This window comes from Sorex araneus, chromosome 7, assembly GCF_027595985.1.
Source record: "Sorex araneus isolate mSorAra2 chromosome 7, mSorAra2.pri, whole genome shotgun sequence".
Taxonomy (NCBI): domain Eukaryota; kingdom Metazoa; phylum Chordata; class Mammalia; order Eulipotyphla; family Soricidae; genus Sorex; species Sorex araneus.
The window spans coordinates 34,073,838-34,099,317 of NC_073308.1; the positions used below are offsets into that span (position 1 = coordinate 34,073,838).

Sequence of the window (25,480 nt, forward strand, 5' to 3'; positions counted from 1 at the left end):
GAAGATACGTCCAAAGGCACGCGTGCAGAGAACAGAGAAGAGGTTATATAGCAAAGATTTTAGGGACAGGGTAGCTCAAAGATCTATCATGCTCCAGGCCCCAGGCTCAATCCCCAGCAACTCAAGGTCTCCCAAACACCACTGGGTGCAGCCATGATGGGACCCCACACTACTGGGGAAATCCCCTCCAAAACAGTATTATAGAACATTTCAAATACACCAAGTGTAGATCAAGTAGCAATGCATTTCCACACATCTATTTCCTGGCATCAATGATAATGTGGGCTAGAGAGATAGTACAGTAGGAAGGACATTTGCTTGGCACACAGCCGATCTGGGTTCGACTCCCATGACCCCATATGGTTCCCTGAGCCCAACAGGAGTTGACTACTGAACACAGAGCCAGGAGAAAGCCTCTGACACACAGCCCATTGTGACTCCAAAGCAGAAGACAAAATAATGATCAACTCTTGACTGACCTTGTTTTATTCAGACTTCCTACCCTGCGTTATGTAGAAGCACAGTCCAGCATGGAGATTTTAAAAATATGATGGAGAGAGGCTGAAGAGATAGATCAATGGGCCGAGCACATGCTTTGCATAGGACAGGCCTAAGTGCCAGCCCCAGCATGGCATATCGTCCCCTGAACACTAGCAGGAGCAGTTCGTGACACAGTGCCTAGAGAAGCCTCTGGCTGGAAAAAATTGATTTTGGAGGAAGGACCTCAGAGAAACAGCAAATCTCACTGTACAAATAACAAATCTAGAGATTTGTTATTAGCAATATTAGCAATGTGATGAGAAAAATAAGGATACGGAAATTGTTCAGAACACTAAGAGTGCTAGAGAGAAAGTACAGCTGGTGGGACACTTGTATTGCACCTGCTGCCATGGGTTTGATCCTTGGCATCCATATGGTCCCTTGAGCCCCATAAGGAATGATCCCTGAGCACAGCCAGTTGTAGACCAAAACCCTGAAAAACAAAACATTCTTTCGTGAGCATTTAAAAACATTATTTGTAAGAGTATTTGTGATTGTTTGATTTGTAGTTTCCTGTTTTTGTTGTATAGAAGTGGTGCCAGGGATTAAACCAGACCCTCACATAATCAAGGCAAGTGCTCTATCACTGAGTTCCATTCCCGACTCTTTCATTTGTAATTCTGTCAACACCATACATGTCATGAATGAGAAAAATCTATCACATAAACAGCAGGATAAGGGCAGTGAACTCACCAACCATTGGTTAGTTTCACACTGGCCCTGCCGCTGTTGGTTACACTCTAATCAAGCCTTTGATACAACAAAACTGTGTTATCTGGCCAGAGTCGGCTTACTCATCGCTGCCAGGAAAGTCACCTTATGTGACGCATCACTTCCTGTACTTACTCACCTAAATGGATGGCACAAGCCCGGTGGCAGCTGCGGTGGGTAGAACACGTTACAGAGCAGTCAGAGGTGTGATGGCGTGAATTCCATAGGAGGGCATGACCTGGATAATATTTAGCCTTGCCAAGGAAAAGATTATCACGGTCGCAGAGAATACGGCAGTTCAGGCACCCAGGGTCTGTTCACTACAGTAAATGAATCAAGGTGAGTCACGACTCAAAAATGTGGCAATGTCCTTTGTAGACATGCTATGAAACACAAACTTTGGCTTTTTGGAAAACACTGATTTTAAAAACCATATTTGGCAATATTCATAGAAAGTATCTTAGGAGTATTACTCATAAGAGACTTCAGACCCTGGACACTTCACAGTTCTGGGTCTAAAAGCCACTTCAGATGTTCTGGCCTTAAGTAAAGGTGTTGCAAGAACCTGGGGAGAGGAGCAATGAGTAAGTTAGCTCCCACCTCAGTCGTGGAAGAGTCACTGGAAGAGTGAAATGCAAGTTTTACGGAGCCAGGCAAATAGCCCCAAGAACTGGAGCACATGCTTTGTATGCAGGAGGCCTGGGTTTGATCCCTGGTAGCACATATGCCCCCCTCCCCCCATACCACTAGGAATAATGCTTGAGCATGGAGCCATGAATAGCCCTGAGTACCACTGGGTGTGGCTCCAAAACAAGGAACACTGACCATTTCTTCCATTTTCCACTATTTACTTTCTTCCTAACATATATTCATTCAACAATAATCCAAGTGCCAATAAGCCAGAGGGAGGAGCATTGACTGATGTGTACCACCAGTGGCTCACATTGAAATGTGTTTTAATGAACACAAATTGCAGTGCTGGTGTCACCATTTCAAACCAAAGAACTACTACTTCCAGGCCAATGGCAGGCCTAAGGACACTTAAGTTTAAAAAAAAAAAAAAAAAGCAATCTTACTGGAGAGAAAAAAAAATTTATTTAGCAGTTCATTTTCTGATGCCATCTGTAATGTCTAAGAATTAAAAAGAGAAATAATACAATATTGCTGTTACACACGCAACTGTCTATTATTTTTAAAAATCACACATCACTTATTTCATGTGTCTGGCTCGCTTGGACCTGAACAGTAACGGCCAACAAACATTCTCACTGATAATGCCCAATAAAAAGGATAGAAAGTGGCCTAACGGATCACTTCTGAGATTGACTTTTCTCATGTTTCCTAATGATGTCCATAAGATTAGCCCCGGTGACTGTCTGTTTGTCCTTCTGCTGCTCCTTCCTCTTCTGGTCATGGAGGTACGGAGAATTCACCAGCTGTGGAGGAAGCAGGGATCCTGTGGGCGTCACTCTCTTTGCAATGTCCCAGAAGAGCCTTTTTGAATTGTTATTGATGAAAGTGATGGCGGTTCCATTTTGACCTAATCTTCCCACTCTTCCAACCTGGAGTGAAAGCAAAGGACATCTGAAAAATATTGACATAAACTCCTAATGTCCTTGAAGAGAAAATGAAGGTTGGTGTTGGCAGGGAGAGAGTGAGCGAGCGTGTCAGCAAGCTGGGGAGAGAGTGTAGGGGTTAAGGTGCTTGCTTTGCACACTGCTGACCCCAGTTCGGTTCCTGGCGCCACATATGGACCCCAGAGTACCGCCGGGAGTGCTGCCCTCAAGTACTAGTGCCAGGAGTAACAGAAGTAGCCCTGAGCACCACCGGGTGTGCCCCGACCCTGAAGGGAAAAAGAAGGACTTATTTTTCATTTTGTCTCTCTTGCCGTTTGCATTGTAATTGGGGTAATCGGGGTATGAATCCTTCATTATTGCACCAGACAGAAACACACCCCGATACAGAACTAGACAGGCCGCAGGATCTGGGGCATTCTACCCACAAGGCCATGCTGCAGGAAAGCCTCATACACCAGGAGGAACTGCGTGACTTGGTCACCCAGGCAACAGCCAGCAGAGGCTCCGTCCCTACCCTAGCACCCGCATCAACCTGAGCAGCAAAGGGGCGCCTCCAGCAGTGATCGCACCCAGGCTATGAGCAGAGAAGTTTGAACACAAGTCAGTTGTAACACTCCTGGAGAATACTCGCTCTCCTCCTGCACAGGAGAGTGAAGTGGGGAGGGAGGGAGAGAGAGACACAGAGAGAGAGAGAGAGAGAGAGAGACACAGAGACAGACACAGAGACACAGACACAGACCGAGACACAGACAGGCAGACAGAGATGGAGAGAGCGGGGGAGAGGCTGCAGTGCTAAGTTTAAGTGACAATGAAAGCATAGTGCACGGAAGGCACTAGAAGCTAAGCAGATGCAGCGTGCGGACACGCCAGTGATGCTGCGAGTGTGTCAGCGCCTTACACGTGCCAGCGTTCTACCAACAGAGAGAAAGGCTCTCCTTGGAGAGGCTGTAAGCGATGCCGGAGGGGGCAGCCGGGCAGCGGCGGGGCGATAACAGAGCGGAGAGAGCTCCAGTTCTCTGCTAGAAAGACGAACCACTGTTCTCTCTGGCAGCAAAGGGAAGGGGCAAAACCTGACCCGGGGAAAGACTCGAACAAATAAGGACGGGAAGAGGCGATGAAGACAAGATTCCTGAAAAACAAATACTTGAACGGATAGAGTTTATTTGGGCCTGCTCTATCAACTGAAAACAATCTTTGAAAACAAAGTCCCCTTCTTCCCCCTGAAAATAAAAGGCACTTATTTAAGGTGCTCATTGAAGAAATACAAAGGAAATAAAAGGAAACCAAAAACAAACTGCTTCGCACAGCTTTGAAACCAACATTTTAGGTTATTGCTCCCAGTCCTCTTAAATACATTTCAGGTGCACATATAGCTGTTTTTCATTTTCTCATAGGAACCACCGCTACGGGTACTCGGGGACACGTCAGGGATGTTGTGTGTGTGTGCCAGGACCTTACACATGCCAGGCATGTGCTCTGACCATTTGAGCAACCCTTCCAGCTTCATGCCTATGTGAAAATTTGGTTTATATTATTATAAAAATTACATTATTATAATTGTGGATAATAAGATACCACACACAGCGGTGCTCAGGGCTACACCCAGCTCACTGCTCAGGGTTCAATCCTGGTGGTGCTCAGGGAATTGTGTAGTACCAGAGAGTGAAACCCACAGCCTTCTACAAGCAAAACATGCCCTGTGGCCCACTGAGCTAGCTTCCTGCCCCAAGGAAATCTTTTCTCACTTCTGTGTTATAACCAGAAGTACTTGGGGAAGAGGGCTCACTACCAGCCGTGTCTAAGAGACCACACGGTGTGGGGGATGATTGAACCCAAGCTTCCCACAGGCACTCATAACAAGTACTGAGCCCACCTCCACCCTTGCAGCTACATTTTAAAAGCGAAAATAGAGGGCTGGAGGTGCCAAAGCGATAGCGCAGTGGGTAGGGCTCTTGTTATATATATGCATGTACTCTGTTAAGAGAGAGAGTACTGGAAAGAGAGTACACTGTATGATAGGGTAACCTGCCTTGCACACAACTGAACTGGGTTCGATCCCTAGCCTTCCATATGGTCCCTTGAGCACTGCCAGGTGTAATCCCTGAACACAGAGCCAAGAGTAAGCCCTGAGCACTGCCAGGTATGACCCCTCTCTCACAAAGCAAAAATATATCAAGTTTAATGTTCACTGTGAAGCTTCAGTTTGCCTGTGAAACACGGCAGCACCCCTCTTTACCTGGTGCACATATTCATCCATGCTGGAAGGCATGTCGAAATTGACAACCAGCCTGACGCTGATCAAGTCCAGGCCTCTCCCCAGCACTCCCGTGCTCACCACCACCTCGTAGTCTCCTTCCAGCAAGCCCTTTCCAAAAAAAAAAGGAACCAAAGCTGTCATTCACAATTGACCTCGGGGGGATTTTCTACAACCTGAGGTGTTTTGTTTCCCCTTTAATACTATTGCTATGGTATCAAGTAAATGTCTGTTGAGAAATGTTGGGTTCATTTTCTTCTGCTCAGCCCTCAGCACAGTACTACATTGATTTTATTTTCTTCTACTCAACCCGCAACACACACACACACACACACACACACACACACACGCCCCCTCTTCCCCAGGCACAGTACTGCTCTGATTAGTGATCTACTTAGTGCTAAACAGCGCCCAGGGGAGGCTGCTGCTGCTCACTACAGGACCATCAGCAGGAGGAACAATCACAGCCAGGGCCCGCGCCTGAGCACTGAGGTTCAAAGAGGCTCTGGGGAAAGGCTTGCTCACAAACCCACCGGTCATTTGGTGTCTTTTGAAAACGAGGCGAAACAGACTGATAGGAAGGAGGAGAGAATAGAAAGCAGCGTGCCAAACCTCCAGGATACTTTTCCTTTCCATCTGTGACTTCTCGGAATGTATGGACGTGCTTTTTAGACCAGTGACTTTCTGCACGGCTTCGCTGAGTAGGTCTGCTCCGAGTTTGCAGTCCACAAACACTAGCACGGGAGGCTTAAAGAGCTTCCTGTCCTAAAAAACATGCCTGTGAAATCACTCATAGAACACTGCACAACGGGACCTTTTCCTGGCAGCATCAGTACAAGCTGGTTATCAATAGGTTTATAAACATTGCTCTAGAGGAGAAAAGAAGTAGATTCTATTAAAACGAGAGTTTTCCTTAAAATAGGCAATTGACTATCCTTCACATTTCTCCTTTACCTCACTGCACAAGAATAACAAAAAATTTAAATGCATTTTTTGGGTTTAGTTTGAATTTGGACCACACCCAGCAGTGCTCAGGTTTTACTTACTCCAGAATCATCTCTAGTAGGCTTGGGGGACCACCTGGAGGCTGGGGATTGAATTCAGGTCTGCCCTGTGCAAGGCAAGCACCCTCCCCACTGGACTATCTCTCTGGCCCCTAAATGCAATTTTATTTTCATTTTTTGCTTTTTTTGGGTCACACCCGGCAATGCACAGGGGTTACTCCTGGCTCTGCTGGATTACTCCTGGCGGTGCTGGGGGACCATATGGGATTATGGGAATTGAACCTGGGTTAGCCGCAAGCAAGGCAAACGCCCTACCCGCTGTGCTATCGCTCCAGTCCCCCTAAATGCAATTTTAAATGCCATTCCTAAATAAATACATGTTTATTTAACTTAATGCTATAGTTTTGAGTAATTACATTTGTACATATTATTCACTTCACAAATTTCTGTTTAAAGCTAGTTCTTTCTTTACCTTTTTTTTTTGCAGTCAGTGCTGGGGATCAAACTCATACGCAAGGCAAATGTTACAGTACTAAGTCACATCCAAACCCATATGCAAGGCAAGTGCTGCAGTACTAAGTCACATCCCCTGCCTCAAAGCCAGTTACTATTAAAAAAAAAAAATTATTCCAAAGATAGACTAAACAAGAACGAACTTATCTCCAATGTACAAATAAAACTAAACTCACAAGGCTAGAGGAACAAAGAGGAGGTAGGGGGCTTGCCTTGCACACAGCTGATCCAGGTTTGATCCCCAGCATCCCATATGGTCCCCGATCCCTGCTGGGAGTAATTCCTGAGCCAATCCAGAAATAATCCCCGAGTGTCAAGGATGTGGCCCCCAAACAAAAACAAAACAAGCAAACAAACAAAATAATCCAACAACTTAAACTCACATATCCAACTCAGATGCTTTGAAACCACTAAATATTATTTAGGAATAATCTTGATAAGTAAACATCTCTCTATAATAAGAAAAAGGAAGCCAACCCAGTGTCTATACAGCATGCTTTCATAAATAAATACTCTTCTGACCCTCAGGGAATTCTGAGGTAGGTAAAACGAGTATTGAATAAGTCTAAACTCCCCACAAAAGCTGAGTCTAAGAATCATTTTCTTAAGGACTGTGGGTAAAATGAAAACCAATCCAACAGGTAGACTCACATTTAAGACTTCAAATAACTTTTTCTTTTTGGCTGGCTCTTCCACCCACAAAACAATCTGACGCACGTTGGAACAAGGCAGGTTCTTTTCTCCTATGATGATTCTCACGGGATTCTGCAGGAGCTGGCCTGCTAGCTGCTCGATGCTGGCTGGAATTGTAGCGGAAACCAGAATGGTCTGACAGTCAGTAGGAACATTTTCCAGAATGTCAAGCACCTGCTGCTGAAAGCCCATCTTTAGCATGGTGTCGGCCTGAAACAAAACCATCGGAGGATTAGTTCTGCCTGACAGCGACACCCAGAGCCACCCAAAGAAGGACTGATACAATTAAACGCCTAAACATGAAAGAATATTTGACATAATTCAGAAACGTCAACCCCGTCAAAGGACAGAGAAGCAACTGGGAAAAAAAAATCACGTATTTAGATAGAGGAACTATGTAAGAATGATGATGACACATGGCTTTTCATCATAGCATTATTTATAGAGACAAAATTCTTATACACAGCTCATTCATAAATGGGGGCCTGGGAAATAAATTATGAGAAATACTCAAAAAGCTCCTAGTTATATGATAATAAATCTCGTATAGGAGCGTAAGCTCAGGACACAGGAGTTCATGGGAGAACATGATACCATTTTTAACCACATTCAAGAAATGCAACATCTAAGGCGAGGGAAATAGTTCAAGGGGCTGGAGCGTTTGTACGCAGGGGCACTGAGTTCAATCCTCAGCACCACATGGAGGCCCCCTCCCTCACCCTACTCCAGCACTCCTGTGCCCCGATTATGAGGTGCAGCGCCCACCCCAGTACACTGATGGGGCCCCCAAAATGAGAAATAAGATTGCTACTCTGAGAGGGCCTTCAAGCCTTTCAAGTTGAGGTGGGATCGTTTTTTAACATATCCAAAGTTTGATTTTATTTTTTTGCACTGCAGACTTGTTTATACTAAGATCTTATCTTAAATGTAAAACTTGAATCTTTGCAGCAGGGGCGGGGGTGGGGGGGTGGGGGGGGAGAAGGGTGTGCAGGGACGTGGTTCTGTGGCCAAGCCCATGCCTGAAACCTGGGTTTACCTGGATTTAATCCCTGGCACCACAAAAAGGTAACATGGACTATTAGTCTCCCCCCACTGTGTGGAGGCTAGCATCACTGGATCTTGACAGAGAACTAAAGCTTTGCTCATCGAACAGGTCTTCACTGTGTCTGCTCCGGTGGTCTGAGTCCCGGGGGCTCCCGAGCTCCCAAGCCTGTCTTCCTCCTCCGCCGGGCTCTCAGCTCCCCTCTGGCCTCTCAGACCCTGAGATCACACCCTGGTTTTCTATTTTCAATTTCGGGGCCACAACAGGGTCACTCCTGCCAGGGCCCCAGGGGCCCTGTGCAGTGCTGGGCATTGAACTGGAGTCGGCTATGCACAGAGCAAGTGCCTGGACCCCCGCTCTATCTCTCCGGCCCTTACTTGTTGGTTTCCTGACCCTTCCTCTGAGCCCAGTTTCTCCCGGCTTCTGACAAGCATTCTGACAGGCACAGGCGACTGCCCCTGCACCCCCCAGTCACACGGAAGAGGCATTTCTAAAACCAAAGCCACGCCCAAATATGCCGGGACCCCACCCCAGCCTGTGGTCCCCTCCGGAGCCTCCACCGGCCTCTGGTGCCCTCCTCCCAAGGCTCATTTGCTCTCGGAGGCGACCCGTCTCCTCAGACTGTCTCCTCCTGTCTCTGGCCCTGGTCTGGCCCTTACTCTTTCTCCTTTCATTTCTCCTGCACGGAGCAGCAGAATAAACGACCACTTTCAAACAGGTCACACACCCCAACCCCATCATTTAAGGGGACCTATAAGTCTCCCACATCAAACCCAGACGCCGCTGCCTCCCTGGCCCAGGCCCCCTATAATTTGACCCCACCACAACGACACAACCCGCCGGCCCCTCTCAGGGGGCTGGACTGGCAGCTGGCCAGGGTGGCCGCAGGCTCTGACCCTGCTGGCACAGTCTCCGCACCTGGAGCATGTGACAATGCTCCCCCCTGCCTAGATCGCCTCCCCGTAGGGCCCAGGTCCACGCCCGTTGCCGGCAGCAAGCCTTTTCCCGTGGGGCCCACTCACGGGTCCTCCCCTGACCCCACGGTCCCGCTCTCTGTTAAGGACACGCAGTCTGCAACAGGCGCCAACCAGGGCTCTGAGGACAAAGCCAGGCCTTTGAACAGGTCTGAGAACAGTGTTACGGGGAAACGGACCACTCGTTCACGTGCGGGCCATGGCTGAGCGGCGACAGCAGAAACGCCACATGGGGATTTGGGCAGTGGGCTGGGCAGGGGGCTGGGCAGGGCTCTGCGCGGGGCACGAGCTCAGAAGGTGTCTGCGGACTGGACCCTGCTGCCGGACCCAAATAAGGAGCGCCCGCGCCTCGGGTGCGAGGAAACCTCAATCCACCGGAGCAAATGGAAACGTGCTGCCAGGAGAGGCCAGGGCGAGAGGAAGCGAGCGGGGACGCCCTCGCGAGGACCTTTCTCGGGGAGCCTGAGGTAGGAACTTGGACTGGAACTCTTCAGCAGAGGCGGCCGCCGTCCGTGCAAGCGGGCGGCAAGTCTGATGCTAATCAGGGGCCAGGACCACACACGGCCGTGAGGAAAACCGTGACCTAGGGGCACTTCCTAAAGGAAGGGTGACTCTCCTCTTTATGTTCATGTGAAGATTGACAGTCCCGGAGACACTGTCACAGCCACGCTTCACCCTCACCACAACCACTTGTCCAGGCAGGGTCCCACAAGTTTGTGAATACGAGGGGTCCTCGCCACTCCCTTGGGGATCCTACCACTGCTGGGGGCGGGGGCTGAGCAGCTGGAGCACCTTGCGTCATCAGCACCAACTTCCCCCACGTTTCTTGCCCCTGCTGGGCCCCTGGGCGCCCTTCCTCTCGGTGGAAGGCAGGCGTACATGGTAGGGACAGCAGTGCCCACTCTGGGCTGTGTCACCACTGGGTGCTCGCTCACTGTTCAAGGGATGTTTAGGCATCAATGTTAACACGTTACGTCACTTCCTGAGGCCAGCCCGAAGCACCAGGCTTACCCCCTCTGCAGCGCAGCAAGGCGCGCCCACAGAGGACAACACAAAACATCAGTTTTCCTTCTGGCGACTTTCACGATTCTTGCTAATAAGCATTTGCCACCAGTCCTCTATTTTTGTAGGCTGGTAATAGCAAGGACCGCTTCTTTAGAAAACAAACAAACAAATGTAGTACCTGTTGAATCCGGTTTTCTGTCATTAGGGAAAGAGTCGGGCTTTAAATTTTGGTGCATTACACTTGAGTCTAGTAGCTGCAATCAAGGAAGGAACCAGCTTCGGAACCGCTATGTGATTAAAAAGTCATCCATAGGCTGGAGAGATGGCTGGGCGGGCTGCACGCATGCGCTGCACACAGGAGGTCCAGGTCTGATCCCGAGCACCGCATGGTCCCCTGAGCGTCAAGGAGCCACTTCTGAGCATAGCTGGGAGAAGCCCCTCAGCACCACTGGTTGTGGCCCCGAAACCACCCTCCCCAGAAAGTTTCCTAAGGGGTTGGATAGAGAGCTAAATGCACTAAGTGCACAAAGTCCTTTTTTTTTTTTTTTTTTTTTTTTTGCTTTTTGGGTCACACTCGACGATGCACAGGGGTTACACCTGGCTCTGCACTCAGGAATCACTCCTGGCGGTGTGCAGGGGACCATATAGGATGCTGAGATTCAAACCCGGGTCTGCCACGTGCAAGGCAAACGCCCTACCCGCTGTGCTATTGCTCCAGCCCCAGCATGCAGTTGTGGCAGGAGAACTGGGTTCAAGTTCAGCACAGCCCCATCTTCAGAGAAGTGTACTGGGAGTGGCCTTGAGCACTGCTGGGTGTGGCCCAAAACCAAAATAAAAAATAGCAACCCCTGACTTCGTTGGGGAAAACACACAATGATCTATGTCGTTATTGTCACACGCACCTTATAAAGGATATACAGTTATGTGAGCAATGCTTCTGAACTTCGTACTTACTTCATCTATCACTACAATTCTGATACTGCAGAGTCGGACGGAGCTCTGCTTTGTGATGTCCAGGAGCCGCCCAGGCGTGGCAATGATAACCTGAGTAACGGAGAAAAAAGAAACAGAACGATGAGACGGAGGGCCCGGAAGAGCCGCGGCAGAGTGCTTCCCGCAAGCCCGAGGCCTGAGCAACAGCCCTGCTCAGCAGCAGCCCTGCGTGGGGATCCCCAGCCCCAAACTGTGTGTAGTGTCTGGAGTGTCTCAGCCAAGTGTGGAGACCCCAGACACTACAACACACAGAGAAGGGAAGGGGAAAGCAGGAAAGAAAAAAAAAACACAAACAACAACAGAAAATGAGGGGCTGAGAGACAGGACAGGTGAGATGCTTGCCTTATATGTGGCTCAATCTCCGGCATCCCGTCTGGATCCCCTGAGCCCTGCCAGGAGGAATTCCTGAGTACAGACTGAGTGTAGAAGCAGGAGTTAGCCCTGAGCATCACTGGGGATACCTCCCCACCCCCCCACCCCCCATAGAAGAAAACAAAAGCTATGTGCATTAAAATAAAATTGGGATAAAGAGTTTAAATATTATTTACATTCATTCTCCATATATTTATGTGTGTGTGTGGTGGGGGTTGGGAGGGATTCCAAGCAGTGTTCAGTCTCAGCGGCTCGCAGCCGACTCGGCCACAGGACCAAGGCTGGGCCCCAGGAGACAGTGCTGCCCAGGGTGCAGTGCTGGGCATTACCCCAGCTGCCCTGGCGGTGCTCACGAGTCCCCAGGGGATTGTGTGGTGTGTTGGAGATCAAACCAGGTCAGTCACAGGCAAGACATGCCCCGTGACCCCTGTGCTATCTCTCTGGCCCTTCACTCCATACTTCCGAGTGGCTGATTTGTGCCAGATACTGTTAGGTACTTGGTATTCTCTGCCCTCACGAAGCTCATACTGGAAGACAGAAACAGAACAGAGGAATGTCAGGAAGTGGAGGGATGGGGCCAGGAGCAGGGAAGAGAGCAAGGGGAAGAGGCCATGTGAGCCTGGGGCAGTCACTAGAGCTGGCAAGGGTCTGGGGGGTGGGGGCATGGAAGTCCTCAAGGCAGGAAGTCCCCCTAGAGGGGCCCTGCACATGGCATGGCCAAGAGGCGGCTCTATACACAAGCGTGATCTCCTTCCTGCTTGGACCTGCTGCTCCATTTTCAAATTAAGACGTTGGCCATAAATGGCTTCTACGCTTGCTCAAGGCTCTTAACAGTTTATAGTATGCTCACGGGAGCAGTGGTTAAAGAAGGGGCTCTTTGGTAAAACAAACTTGGTAGGAATCTAATGTCTAATAAAATAGCGTGAGTCTCTGTTCTCTCATCCATAAAGTGGAAATAATAATAATTACGATGAGGGAGAAAATGAGACTGGGCGTGGCATCAAGTATAACCGAGTTACAAATGACCTATTCCATTTAATTGCATGCCACTTTTCAAATAGACACCAACACAATAGTAAAACTGCTGAGAGGGGTACAATGTCAAGGACCTGTGTCTGCACAACCACAAAGCTCCGAACAGGACCTTCAGTGAAACCTATTTTAATTCCTTTAGAATGACCATCCTTTCCACCCATTTTCCACTCTGCTGATGTGGAAGCCAGACATACACCTGTCGGATAACATTGGGTTGTCCTTGCTCCTCCCTCAGGGAGTTTAGGTTCACTGAGTTATTCCCACAACAGCACTCCTGAGGCAAACCCAATTCCATCAAGCACTAATAATTCTATATTGCTTTTTTGCTTTCCTTTATTTCCTTCGCATGGTTTACTTAGCAATGTCCTGTTTGTATAGACACAGGAAGACAGTTGACACTATGCTTTTGTAACATGGGAATTAACTGACTCCGAATAATATTTACCCTTGGGCATCCAACATATTTACTTGACTTAAGCCTCAGTTGCCCTTACTTCCTAACACCCCCAAAAGGAGGGTTCCAACAAAGGGACTGGATGAATCAGGGCAAGCTGTAAGCCCCACTGGTATTGGAAAGGGACAAGCTAAGTGCCATAAGAAAGAAGTACAGGGGCCGGAGCGATAGCACAGCGGGTAGGGCGTTTGCCTTGCACTCGGCCGACCCGGGTTCGATCCCCGGCATCCCATACGGTCCCCCAAGCACCGCCAGGAGTAATTCCTGAGTGCAAAGCCAGGAGTAACCCCTGAGCATCGTTGGGTGTGACCCAAAAAGCAAAAAAAAAAAAAAAGAAGTACAGTAAGTTAAGAGCATGGTCATGGACAGACTTTGTCGTGACCCAAAAAGAAGTAACTGAATAAGGACTCTGTTGGGGTTAGAAAAGACTCATCTGGCTTGAGGACTACAGTCTGGGATATAAAGTGAAATATCCCCAGGAAGAGCCAGCTTTTAAGCCTAATACATCTCTTACTGTGTTCATACAAAAGGACTAGAAATATTACTAAGAAGTAAGTTTACTAGCCGAGGAAAGGAGAAAGCAATACACCCTTGATGGATTTCTGCCCTTGAGCGGATCTCCTAGTAATCTAGAGTGCTGAATCCTCAAATGAGATTCTGTCCTTGAGTTAATCTCCTAGAACTTCCCCTGGAGAAGTGGCTTTACCTCTGTTTGTTGTTATGACAATGCTTAAGCCCACCTATGTGTGCCCCCGCTTCAAGATTTCTATATAACTATGCTGTAAGGGGTAAGAAGGGTAGAGGACTTTGTAGGATGATGGAACTATGGTGACTGGGACTATGACCAAAACTATGATTGTGCTGTAAGGGAGAGACTGGACTATGCTGGGGAGAGAGAAATAAACTGAAACAAACCAACAAGACAGGGGCCCTGTTTCTCCACTCTCCTCTTCTGTACACCCGCCGCTGTAGGCCGGCCAGGGGAATGGTTCTCCACCACCAAACGCTCAAGTCCTGCGTGCCCACAACCTTTTTTGAAACTCACATAACACTCCCACCCCATTCTTTTAGTCTTCACCTTGCATTTTTATAAACATATTTTATCTAATGAAGTCTAACTGATGATCTAATCTCTTGCTTTAACGATCAAGGCAAGGGCCAGGCAGAAAGCTAAAAAGGATGGAGTTTGCTCCCTGGCCCTGCTCCCAAGCACTGCTGGGGGGTGGGGACCTCCACAAATCAATGGAGGAAAATCCTTTCACATTAATCATCCTACACTTCGAAACTACTCGTATTTGACTTTCTTATAATTGACAAATTAACTTTGTGACATTGTATCCTCTTCAGATTACAATCAAATGATACAATGTAATGGTTGTGCCACACCTGTATAGACAGGAAGTGATCAAGGAAATTTAATATCAATCAGAGCTGGAGAGGACCTCAGACTGCTTTCCTAATAATCAAAAAATCCATCATCACACTTTACAGTCACAAGTTTTTCCTGATAATCAGAATTTTTTCTGTGTGTGGGGAGGGCATGTTTATAAGCCACACATGGGCAGTGCTCAGGTTTTACTAACTCCTGGCTCAGTGCTCAGGGATCTCTTCTGGCAATGCTTGGGGAACCATGAACAGTTCTGGAGGTATTTAACCCCACCCCTGTTGTTCTTTATGATTAAGAGAATGTTTGCATCTCAAATGTTTCCTTTTTCCCCTTTTAATCCCACATCTTCCTTTCTGTTTTTTTTTTTTTGGGGGGGGGGGAGTATCACACCCAGCTATGCACAGGGGTTACTCCTGGCTCTGCACTCAGGAATTATTCCTGCAGTGCTCGGGGGACCATATGGGATGCTGGGAATCGAACCCGGGGTCGGCTGCGTGCAAGGCAAATGCCCAACCCGCTGACATCTTCCTTTCTGAATCCTATCCTTTTCTGCCGAATACCTTAGTCCAGGTGTTGGTTTGCTGATTGTGAACACTCTTGAGTGCTGTTTAGCTGAAAGGGTCTTTCTTTTGCCCTTGCTCTTGAAAGATGACTGTGCTGAGCAGACAGATGTTTCAGTCTGAGAGTCTCTGAGGATGGCGGGGAGGGACATGGCCTGGCCTGAGGAGGAGAGCAACAGCCGGATGGGGGAGACCTCAGGAGGGCACCGAGGCTTGGTGAGACAGGCAGAGGACAGAGGTGAGAAGGGAAATCCGTTTGCATACTGGGGAGCTGGTCCAATCCACAGCCACATAAAGGATAATGTGCCACAGGCTTGTCCCCACTGAGTCACAAAAGTGGAAAATCCATCGTAATGTGTTGTCAGAATCAACATAAACTGGGGGGGATCTGATGACAAGAGACGGAGAAAGGGGCCCACTGGGTGATTTCTTCCCTATGCATGGGCAGGGCCCAGACGCAAAGGCAGCGCCACAGCAAGCCCACCCTCGAGCTCAAACGCTGGTTTCTGATCACACTGGGACAAACGGAGCCAGGGTGCCTTGGGGGAGGCACAGGTCCAGGCCTAAGGCAAGGCAAAACCAAGATAAGCCTGGCCCATCATTCAAGGGTACTGGAGAAAGTATTCAAATTAAGATGGGAATATAAAAATTAAGTGAGCAAGCCTATAGAGAATGTCCTTTTAGGGGGATGGAGAGGGGCCACACCCAGCAATGCTCAGGGTTTACTCCTCAGTTCTGTGCTCAGGGATCACTCCAGGCAGTGACCAGGGACGAACCATATGCGATGTTGGGAATCAAACCTGGGTTGGTGAAGGCCAGGCCTGCCCTGCTGTACAATGGCTCAGATTCTGAAATGTTAGTTTCCGATGTACTGCAAGTAATGATGCTAATTTCTTGATTCTATCATTATACAAATAATGGACATTGCTCGTAGGATAGTAACTAGCAAAATTCCATCTCTTGAAGAGTCAACTTCCCAATCATAAAAAAAAAAAAAAAAACTTTGATCACAACACCTCTACAGCAAGCAAATGTGATGAATAATGTGACAATGCAGAGTAGAATAACCAAGAGTCTCTGGCATATGTTAATCACTCAGTAAGATGTGTCCCTTCACTTCTATAGGAAACAAACATCCAAAGAGTCAGGCTTATTTGGCAAGAACTAGAAACCAACCGAAAGTCACATTCAATAGCTCCTCAAGAGAAGCAAAATCCTTGATTGCTCATGATACCATTGAGAGAGAGAGAGAGAGAGGTGTTCTAAAGTGGGCAGGCACTCACCTTCACGTGCTGTCGCAGACGGTAGAGCTGTGGCGGTAGCGGCAAGCCCCCGACTAGGAGCACGGTCTTCATGCGGGGCAGGCCACGCATCAGCTCTTTGGCTTGTCTCTCGATCTGAATGGCTAACTCTCTCGTGGGGGTAAGGATGAGTGCGCAGGGAGTCTCGCTCTGCAAAAATGTCGGAAAGTGAGTGTAAGGCACCTGCAGCCAGGTACAAAGTCACGGAGTGACACCAGGCTCCTTACCCTGGAAATTGTCCCCTTTCGTCCCATCCACCCAGCATGACCTCAGGCTGCTGGCCTGGAGTTTACTGTAGGTCCTTCCTCCAAAACCACCATAAACAACCCATTTCTTTTCTTCTTTTCTCCCTAGTGCTTCAGTATCACACTTCCCCCACATACACACCATCCCTCCTCTCCTACCCCTCACATCTTGTTATGCTCAGGACTTACTCCTGGAGGTGCTCAGTGACCTAAGAAATGCTGAGTTTGGGGCTGGAGAAGTAGTACAGCAGGTAGGGCGCTTGTCTTGCACATGGTTTGCTGGGTTCGACCCCCTACAGCCCAAATGGTCCCGTGAGCACTGCCAGGCGTGAGCCCTGAGAATAGCTGGGTGTGAGCCCCAAATGAAAATAACTAACTAACTAAATAATAATAATAATAATCCTAATAAAGCACTAAACAGGTTGCAGCTTTAACATGGCTCAGGATGAAATGAGATAACCACCTCATTTCTTTCTGAAAATACATGTCAAGTCCCACTTACTTCAAATAAAGCACGGGCGATAACAGGAAGAAGGAAAGCAGCAGTCTTTCCCGAGCCGGTATCAGCGCTCGCCAGAAGGTCCCTTCCCTGGAGCCCCACAGGAATCATCTGCATTTGGATGGGGGTTGGCACTTCATAGCCGGATTCCTTCAAGTTATGATTTAAGGCCTCGGGGAAGCCACAGTGTTCAAAGTCGATGATGGGCCTCCCCACGTTCTCTCCCTGCACTGCAATTCCTAGCTGCTGTTTAAGATTTTCAACCTGGTCCTCCTGCAGGCTGGAAATAAAGGGGTGCTCCCTGTAGACATAAACAGCCTCAAGTGGGGGCACTGGCTCTGAATCGGCTTCCTGGGGATGGCCGAGTTTCCATTTCTCTTTCGTCTCCTTCACTTGCAGCAGGTGCTTTGCTTTACACTCCAAGCTACACACATCTTCATCGGTCTGGTCACAGATATATTCTCCGTAGCGGCCGCAGACCACACACACAGGCTCCCCAGGTTCGGGCCAGCGCTGTGTTTTGGAAAAGGACTTCACAGGCTCTTCAGCCAGCTGGCTGTCCTTCGTCCCCGGCGCAGGACCTACCCCACTCACCTCCGTCAACTGGCCCGCTGGCCTGGGCAAGGGACAAGGTGTGGGGCTGGACCTTCCCGGGGCTGCAGTTGCCTCTGTAACTAAAGGGTCAGTAGCATCATTGTCCCCTGAGTTCCTTAGGACGTCTTCTGCCTCGGGTTTAATTTTCTTAGACACACACATTTTGCTGTCCTCATTGGCATTCCTCTTGATTTTAAGAGATCTTGGAACAAACATTCTTCTATTTCTATTAAGGAAATTGTATGACAAAATATACTTTACCCTCAATAAAGTACCCATATAAAGCAAGAAACCCGGTCATCCTCCTGTCCCTGGGCTTTGCCTCAAAGGGACAAAGAAGACAGGCTAACACTTAAACCTCTACTACAAACCACAACACCCAAAAGGAGAGAGAGAGCAAAAGGGAATGCCCTGCCAAAGAGGCAGGGTGGGGTGAAGGGAGGGTGGGGGTGGGGAGAGGGATGCTGGGACCATTGGTGGTAGAGAATGGGCACTGGTGGAGGGATGAGCATTCGACCACTGTATGACTAAAATGCAAGCACGAAAGTCTGTAAGTCTGTAACTACCTCACAGTGATTCACTAATAAAAAATTTTTAAAAAAAACAGGCTAAGCTTTGTTTTGCTTTTGTTTTGGTTTGGGGGCCACATCCGGTGGTGCTCAAGTGCTATGACAGGACTTAAGCAGGAATTACTCTGGCAAGCTTGGGGGGAGGGGGCCATATGAAACTCTGAACATCGACCCTGGGTTGGCCATATGCAAAACAAGTGCCCTATACACTGTATATGCCCGACATGCTATTTAGCATGGGTGGTACTTACACACACACACACACACACACACACACACACACACACACACACACACACGCCCCACACAGACCTATTTTTTTACTAAACATTTGCACCTTGAAATACCAGATTATCAAAATCTGGAGCAAATTCTACTACATTTTCACAAAATAGGGGACCTAGTTCATAACTGTCATCTTTATGGTCAAACCTACACTGAGGAAAACGCTGTTTGCTATTTATAAGGAACACAGAAATTACTATGTTCCAAGCACAGCACTTACTGCTTCACAGTTCACCTCATCTTCACAAGCTCCTAAAGCAGGTCAGTTCTGGGTGGAGATGCAGTCCAGTGGGTAGAGAGCTCGCCTCTCAGGAGGCCAACCTGGGTTTGATTCCCACCAACCCACACGGTCCCCAGAGCCTGCCAGGAGTGATCCCCGGGCGCAGAGCCAGGAGCAAGTCCTTAACACAGCCGGGTGTGGCCCCCAAACCAAAAATAAATAAATGAGGCTAGTTTCACACGCTCCTCCCCATCCAGATATGCATATATATATGCATATATATATCATATTATGTATATTATGTACTAAAAACTCATTTTCACACTTGGAAACTCAACCACCTACAAGGTTATTTGTCCGAACTCACACAATTCCTCAACCACAGTCACAACTATTTACACAAAAAAATATGTTCCTGCAAAATGGCAGAGGGTGGGAAACACGATTTTGAAGCTAATCTGGGGAGTCTCGAATATACCTTTTTCCCTTTAAAAACGGAAGAAGAGCGCAGGGTAAACTGCGCCCTCCTGCTTTCCCGGAAAAAGCCCGGCGGCCGTGCAAGCGCGGGGTCGCGACGGCCCATCCCGGAAGGCCCCGGCCGCCGGGCTGCGGCGGGAGGCGCCGCGGCGGCTGGAAGAGCGCGGAAACTCCAAGTCCTCAAAAGGCAAAGGCGAAACCCAACGGGACGGGGCAGGGCCTCCCCTTCCCGCCAACGCCCCCCACCGCCCGCCCCGCGGCCCCGCGCCCCCGCGCGCGCTCACCCCGCCCGGCGGCCCCACACCCCGGAGCGCGAGGACGTCACGGCGTTGCTAGGAGACGGAGGGCGGGGCGCGGGTTCCGGAAGGAGGCCGGGGCGGAGGGGGGGCACCCGCCAGGGTGCAGGGGGCGCTGCTTCGTCAGGAGACTGTCCGCGCGCGGCCTAGGCCCGGGCCCGGGAGGCCGGAGCTGCCCGCGTGTGCAGCACGCTCACCCGCACGGGGCCGGGGGGCCCCGCGAGGCGCTGGGCCGAGCTTTCCGACCCCTGGCACGGACCGAGTCAGCCACTCTACGACGGGGAGGGGTGGTGTGCAGCGCGGCGTCCACTAGTCCCGGCTTGGGGCGGCGCGCGGGCGGTGCGGCGGGGAAGGCGGGGTCACGGGCGGGGCTCCGCCCAGGGGCGGGGCTCCGGTTCGGGGGCGGGGTCACGGGCGGAGCTATGCGGAATGGGGCGGGGCTCTGCCGGAGAGGGCGGGGTCTGGGAGCTCCGCGCTCGCCCCGCCCCTCCCAGGCTCACCCCCTGCTACTCCTCCGGGCCCCAGCTGGGTTTTGCTGGGTTCTGGAAGACGGCACGACTAGGGGATCCTCTGGATAGAATCCACGTAATCGAGCGCGCCAGGGCTGATGATAAATAGTCGACCGCCGTCCTGGAAAGGCCGAGGAGGGTGTGCACTAAGTGTGTATACTTAGAAAGTGGAAAGGATGAGTAAAGGGGCGGGGACAGCGCTATCATTGGGTCTGAAAACTCCATTGTGCTTGTAACTGGCCCCGTTACACTAAAATTAAGCAGCAGCAGCGTAAGCACGTTTGATTTTTTTTTTTCCTCTCTCTCTCCTGTATTCCCCCATTCAATCTGGGCTGCTACGATCAGCATGTTTGATACTATGGTTAAAACCCATCCGTTCCAAAGGCAGCCTGAGCACGAAGAGAATAGAATCCAAGTCTAATCTTAGTTGCCTGGGTTACCATTTCTGGGCTTTGCCAGAATCTGGATCTCCAAGCAGCTCCTCGTTTGGAAAGCAGTGGTAGTGGGGAGAAATCAGAGGTCGATGACAGATATTTTTAGTCTAATATTTTATGTGTATGTTGAACATTTTGAAAGAATATAAAAATCTAAAGCATACTAATAAAATGAGAGTCAGCGACTGCAGTGATATTCACGTGATCTGTGGTATATATCCAAGGCATTTCCTATATTCCACCCCGTTTTTTCCCTCATCACTACCATTAAAATATGTGTGCATGTGTGTTGCCAGATATCCAACCCAAATCTCATGCATGCAAGGCTCATGCTTTAACACTGAGCCTCATTCCTGTGGAATTTGCATTTCCTTGTCATTTTTTATTAGTTGATCATAATTGGATGCATTTTCGGGGGTTGCCCAGGAATCTCTCATAATCATGCTCAGAGATGTTGGGGGATCAGATCTGGGACAGCTGCATGCAAAGGACACCTGCATGCAAAGAACGCATCCAGCTCTTTGTGCTATCTCCCTGGCCCAACCCCCAATTCTTATTTTGGGAGGGGGGGGTGGGTTGAGTCACACTTGCTCTGCTTAGGGTTTATTCCTGGCTAGTTCTCTGGGATCACTCCTGGCAGTATTGGAAGGACCATATGGGGTGTCAGGATCCATCCGGGTCAAATGTATGCAAGGCAATTGCTTTAACATTCTGTACTAACTTTCTGACCCAAATGCATTCTTAAACAATACACTGTTTCATTTTTTTCCCCATTTGAGTTTGACACCAGGGATCCAACCCAGGGTCTTACACATATAAAGCAAGTGCTCCACAACTATAAAATAAGGTACACACACACACACACACACACACACGCATAGAGTCCTCACCCCTGTCCCTCCTATATACTTTCTGGAATTTGCTTCTATCCTTCAATGCTTGTTTCTTGATTTATCCAAGTTGCAACAAAAATGTAAAACTTTTCACTGCTTTGGGTAGGGTAGGGCATTTGCCTTGCACATTTCCCAGCATCCCATATGGTCCCCTGAGCACAGCCAGGAGTAATTCCTGTGTGCAGAGCCAGGAGCAACCCCTGTGCATGCCAGGTGTGACCCAAAAAAGAAAAAAAAAACTTTTCACTGCTTTGATATTGTGTATCTGTAAAGACCTTTGTGTAGCTTCCATTTTGTGACTACTTTCCTGTGGACACATTGTCTGCACTAATTTTTTTTTTATGAGAAGCAAATTGACCATGAAGCTCAAGAAATTTGAGCACCCAGGCTGTCACTCATTCTCAAAAAACTTTTATAGCCCTCATAGAGTCTTGGCTGAGTCCTCACATGATCAGATATTTTTGTGAAATCTGCAGGAAAAAATGGTATTTAAGCCACATGGATCATGAGCGCTCTCCTTCCTGAACTACAGCTTCCCCTCCTTCAACTCCTCTCAAGCTGGGTGATGACGGATAGCTGCAGGAGGTTTGGGATGGGGCCAAGGTGGGTTGAGCTGGGGACACATTTCCTTGGAGTTCAGTGGAATGCATTTGTGAGGTTTGCCGTCTGCTAATGTTGGGCTATTTATTGTGTTTCATCCCAGAATAGGAAGGTGCAGGGACAGATGTCCTATTGGGGAAAGTGCCCGACAGCAACCAGCTCTGAAAGCCTGTACATGGGAGGGGAAAAGAGCTAGAAGCTAGGCTGGAAAATTTCATTACATGTGTAGATCTGCTGACAGAGGCTCAGCTATATTTGCTCTTCCTTCCTTCCTTCCTTCCTTCCTTCCTTCCTTCCTTCCTTCCTTCCTTCCTTCCTCCCTCCCTCCCTCCCTCCCTCTCTTTCTTTCTTTCTTTCTTTCTTTCTTTCTTTCTTTCTTTCTTTCTTTCTTTCTTTCTTTCTTTCTTTCTTTCTTTCTTTCTTTCTCTTCCTCCCTCCCTCCCTCCCTTCCTTCCTTCCTTCCTTCCTTCCTTCCTTCCTTCCTTCCTTCCTTCCTTCCTTCCTTCCTTCCTTCCTTCGTTTCTTTCTTTTGTTTCTGTTCTGGGACCACATGAGGTGGTACTCAGGGACCACTCCTGGCTCAATGCTGTGGGTCAATTCTGACAGTGCTCAGGGGACCGTGTGGTGCCAGGGGTCAAACCCAGACCTCCTACATGCAAATCATGGGCTCTACCCATTGAATTTTTTTCCAGCCCTTGTCCATATGTATTGGAGCAGAAGGTAGGCCACATCCTGGGCATCAATCCTGTCAGTACTCAGGAGCTATGCCTGGTTCTGTGCTCAGGGGTGACCTCTGCTCAGGGGACCATCTGTGATTATGGGCATTTGAACTGTGTTGGTGAAGTTCAAGGCAAGCATCTTAACCCCTATACTACCTACTTAGCCCCATCACTGTATCACTGTCATCCCGTTGCTCATCGATTTGCTTGAGCGGGCACCAAAAGTAATGTCTCCATTGTGAGACTTCTTGTTACTGTTTTTGGCATATAGAATACGGCGGGGAGCTTGCCAGGCTCTGCCATGCAGGCAAGATACTCTCGGTAGCTTGCCAGTCTATCCGAGAGGGGCAGAGGAATCGAACCTGGGCTGACTGTGGGCAAGGCAAACGCCCTACCCACTGTTCTATCTCTCTGGCCCACTTAGGCCCATATGTTTTGTTTTGTTTTGCTTTGTTCTGTTTTTGATTAATCATTTGAGAGGAAGTTGCAGCCTAGATCTTTAAAAACAAAGATACTCTTATGTACTCACAGAACAATTTTCAAATATAGGTAATTAACAGTTGTTGGATATCAACGCTAAGTGGTTTCACCGGTGAATTGCCGCTTTCCTCCTCCCAGAGAAGCTTACCAGATCCTTGCTAACATCCCTAATTTCGTTAAAGTCTATCTTCAATCTTTCCTTTTTGTTGGATATTGATCCTAAGTGATTTAGGCTTCATCAGTGAATTGCCTTTCTTCTTCCCAGAGAAGTTTAACATGTTCTTGCTAGCATCCCTACCTTGGTTAAAGTTTATCTTTAACCTTTCCCTTGTATTTTACCTCTCATTCTCACAGTTCCCAAAGTCAATCTTGATTACTTGTAAGCCAAAACTTTCTGGTAATTCTGAACTTATGTTCGTACTGCTTTGTATTTGAAGTACTGTGTATCTGTACAGCTTTTCTATTTCCCCTATAGCTTATTTATATTTTACTATAGAGCAATGTTCTTTGGTTAAACACAGAAAGACCATTAATACTATGCTCCTACTTTTGGGGGGTTGATTGACTCTGAAATATATCTGCTCCTGGGCATAATTACTTGGTCATAATTACTTGACTCAGGCTTCAGTTGCTGTAGTTCCTAACACCCCAAAAGGGAGTTAGTCCCACCATGGGACTGGAATGGAACCAGGGCAAATGGCAAAGCTACCCGCCATTGAAATGGGACATTCTAGAAAGCATAAATGCATGGTCTTGATGCAAACAGTTACAACCTAAGAGACAAGACCCCCATGGGGAAGGACAAGCTGAACTGGTCTTCGGACTTAGTCTGGGATTTACGGTAAAAGCCTTGCTTGCTCTCAGAGCCCAGAGAACTAACTATTGGGATCTTTGTCTCTTCCTGTATTTATCTAAACAACTGCAAGTACTGATAACTTAAAAACTAGAGGGAAAGATGAAAGCCATGTAGATGTCCCTGTGAGACAGAGTGTCTTCTTGAGTTGATCTCCCCAAGAGAGTTTCCTCTGCCAAATGTTTATCTATGTAAATGACCAATCACACCTATGTCCTTACCTCAACCCCCCCTTCAGAGGTTCTGTAAGTATACTAGCAACTCTGGATTAAAGGGCCATTTTCACCATCAGGCTGTGGTCCCATCTCTGCTCCCTGTCTCTCTGTCTCTCTGTCAGGTAGCCCTGGGGAGGCGGGGAGGCAGGGAGGCAGCTCTGGGCCACTGGAACACAACGTGCATCACAGCTGCAGCACCTGAGGTTTACATTGTGAACTCACAAACAGTGATATAATACTAATGGTAAATATCCATTCATACTGAAATTTTACCTGGTGTTCCATTAGCACCATTTAGATTAAGTTATCTCCAGTCTAAGAGCCAATCCATCCAAGGGGCTGGAGTAATAGCATAGTGGGTAGGGCGTTTGCCTTGCACGCGGCCGCGACCCGGGTTCAAATCCCAGCATCCCATATGGTCCTGTGAGCACTGCCAGGGGTAATTCCTGAGTGCAGAGCCAGGAGTGACCCCTGTGCATCGCCGGGTGTGACCCCCCCAAAAAAAATGATTCAATCCATCCAAGATCCTTTCACCTTATTTCTTTTTACTTGTTTTTGATTTGGGGCCACATCTGGTGGTGCTCAGGACTTACTCCTAGTTCTGCATTCAGGGATCATTCTGGGCAGTGCTCATACAACTATGTGGAGTACCAGGATTGAGCCCAGGTCAGCCACATGCAAGGCCAGTGCACTACCCTCTGTACTATCTTCTGAGGGATGGAGGATCTTAAGTTAAAGGTAATTCAATTGGCCAATCTATTCTTTTGTGGTTAGTAACTTAGGTGTCTTTTAAACAAAAAATTATCCTGGGGTCAGAGAGATGGCACAACAGGTAAGGTGCTTGTCTAGCATTCGGTCTACTCTAGTTCCATCTCGGGCATTCCACATGGCTGACTGAGCCTGCCAGGAGTGATTCCTGAGTACAGAGACAGGAGTAAGCCCCAAATACATCAGGTGTGGCCCCTAAACAAAACAAAAATGTTTTTTCCCTGCCAAGAATTGAGTGGCGGTAAGTGAGGAGGAATGGGTGGGGCCATGAAGGAGATGTAGGCCAGTGAAACTCTTCTGTTTGATATAACGATGGATACATGTCATTATACATTTTGTTCTGGGCCACACCTGGTGATGTTCAGGGGCTCCTCCCAATCCTGTTCTCGGATGTCATTCCCTGTGGTGC

General features: G+C 48.5%; 1 protein-coding gene across 4 annotated transcripts; it reads right to left on the reverse strand.

The window, feature by feature from the left end:
• Positions 1-2,327: 2,327 nt before the first annotated feature.
• Positions 2,328-19,942, reverse strand: DDX59 (DEAD-box helicase 59). Of its 4 annotated transcripts, none has more exons than XM_004610013.2 (8): positions 19,589-19,942; positions 17,163-17,979; positions 16,398-16,565; positions 11,268-11,357; positions 7,251-7,502; positions 5,695-5,847; positions 5,065-5,193; positions 2,328-2,813 (listed from the first exon to the last, which is right to left on the reverse strand). In XM_004610013.2, the coding sequence occupies exons 2-8, from the start codon at positions 17,967-17,969 to the stop codon at positions 2,562-2,564; spliced, it is 1,851 nt and encodes a 616-aa protein (XP_004610070.2). In that variant the 5' UTR covers positions 17,970-17,979; positions 19,589-19,942; the 3' UTR covers positions 2,328-2,561. The 4 variants fall into 4 exon arrangements, with proteins under 4 accessions (XP_004610070.2, XP_055000868.1, XP_055000867.1 ...); XM_055144893.1 differs by having other exon boundaries at positions 19,798-19,937; XM_055144892.1 differs by lacking the exon at positions 19,589-19,942 and adding an exon at positions 19,306-19,548.
• Between the last annotated feature and the right edge of the window lie 5,538 nt (positions 19,943-25,480).

Coding starts and splice junctions, on each gene's coding strand:
- DDX59 (XM_004610013.2), bottom strand. CDS start 17,969: ATGTTTGTTCCAAGATCTCTTAAAATCAAGAGGAATGCCAATGAGGAC. Junction 16,566..17,162: donor TCGCCCGTGCTTTATTTGAA/GTAAGTGGGACT, acceptor ACATTTTTGCAG/AGCGAGACTCCCTGCGCACT. Junction 5,848..7,250: donor AGTTATTTGAAGTCTTAAAT/GTGAGTCTACCT, acceptor CATGTTTTTTAG/GACAGGAAGCTCTTTAAGCC.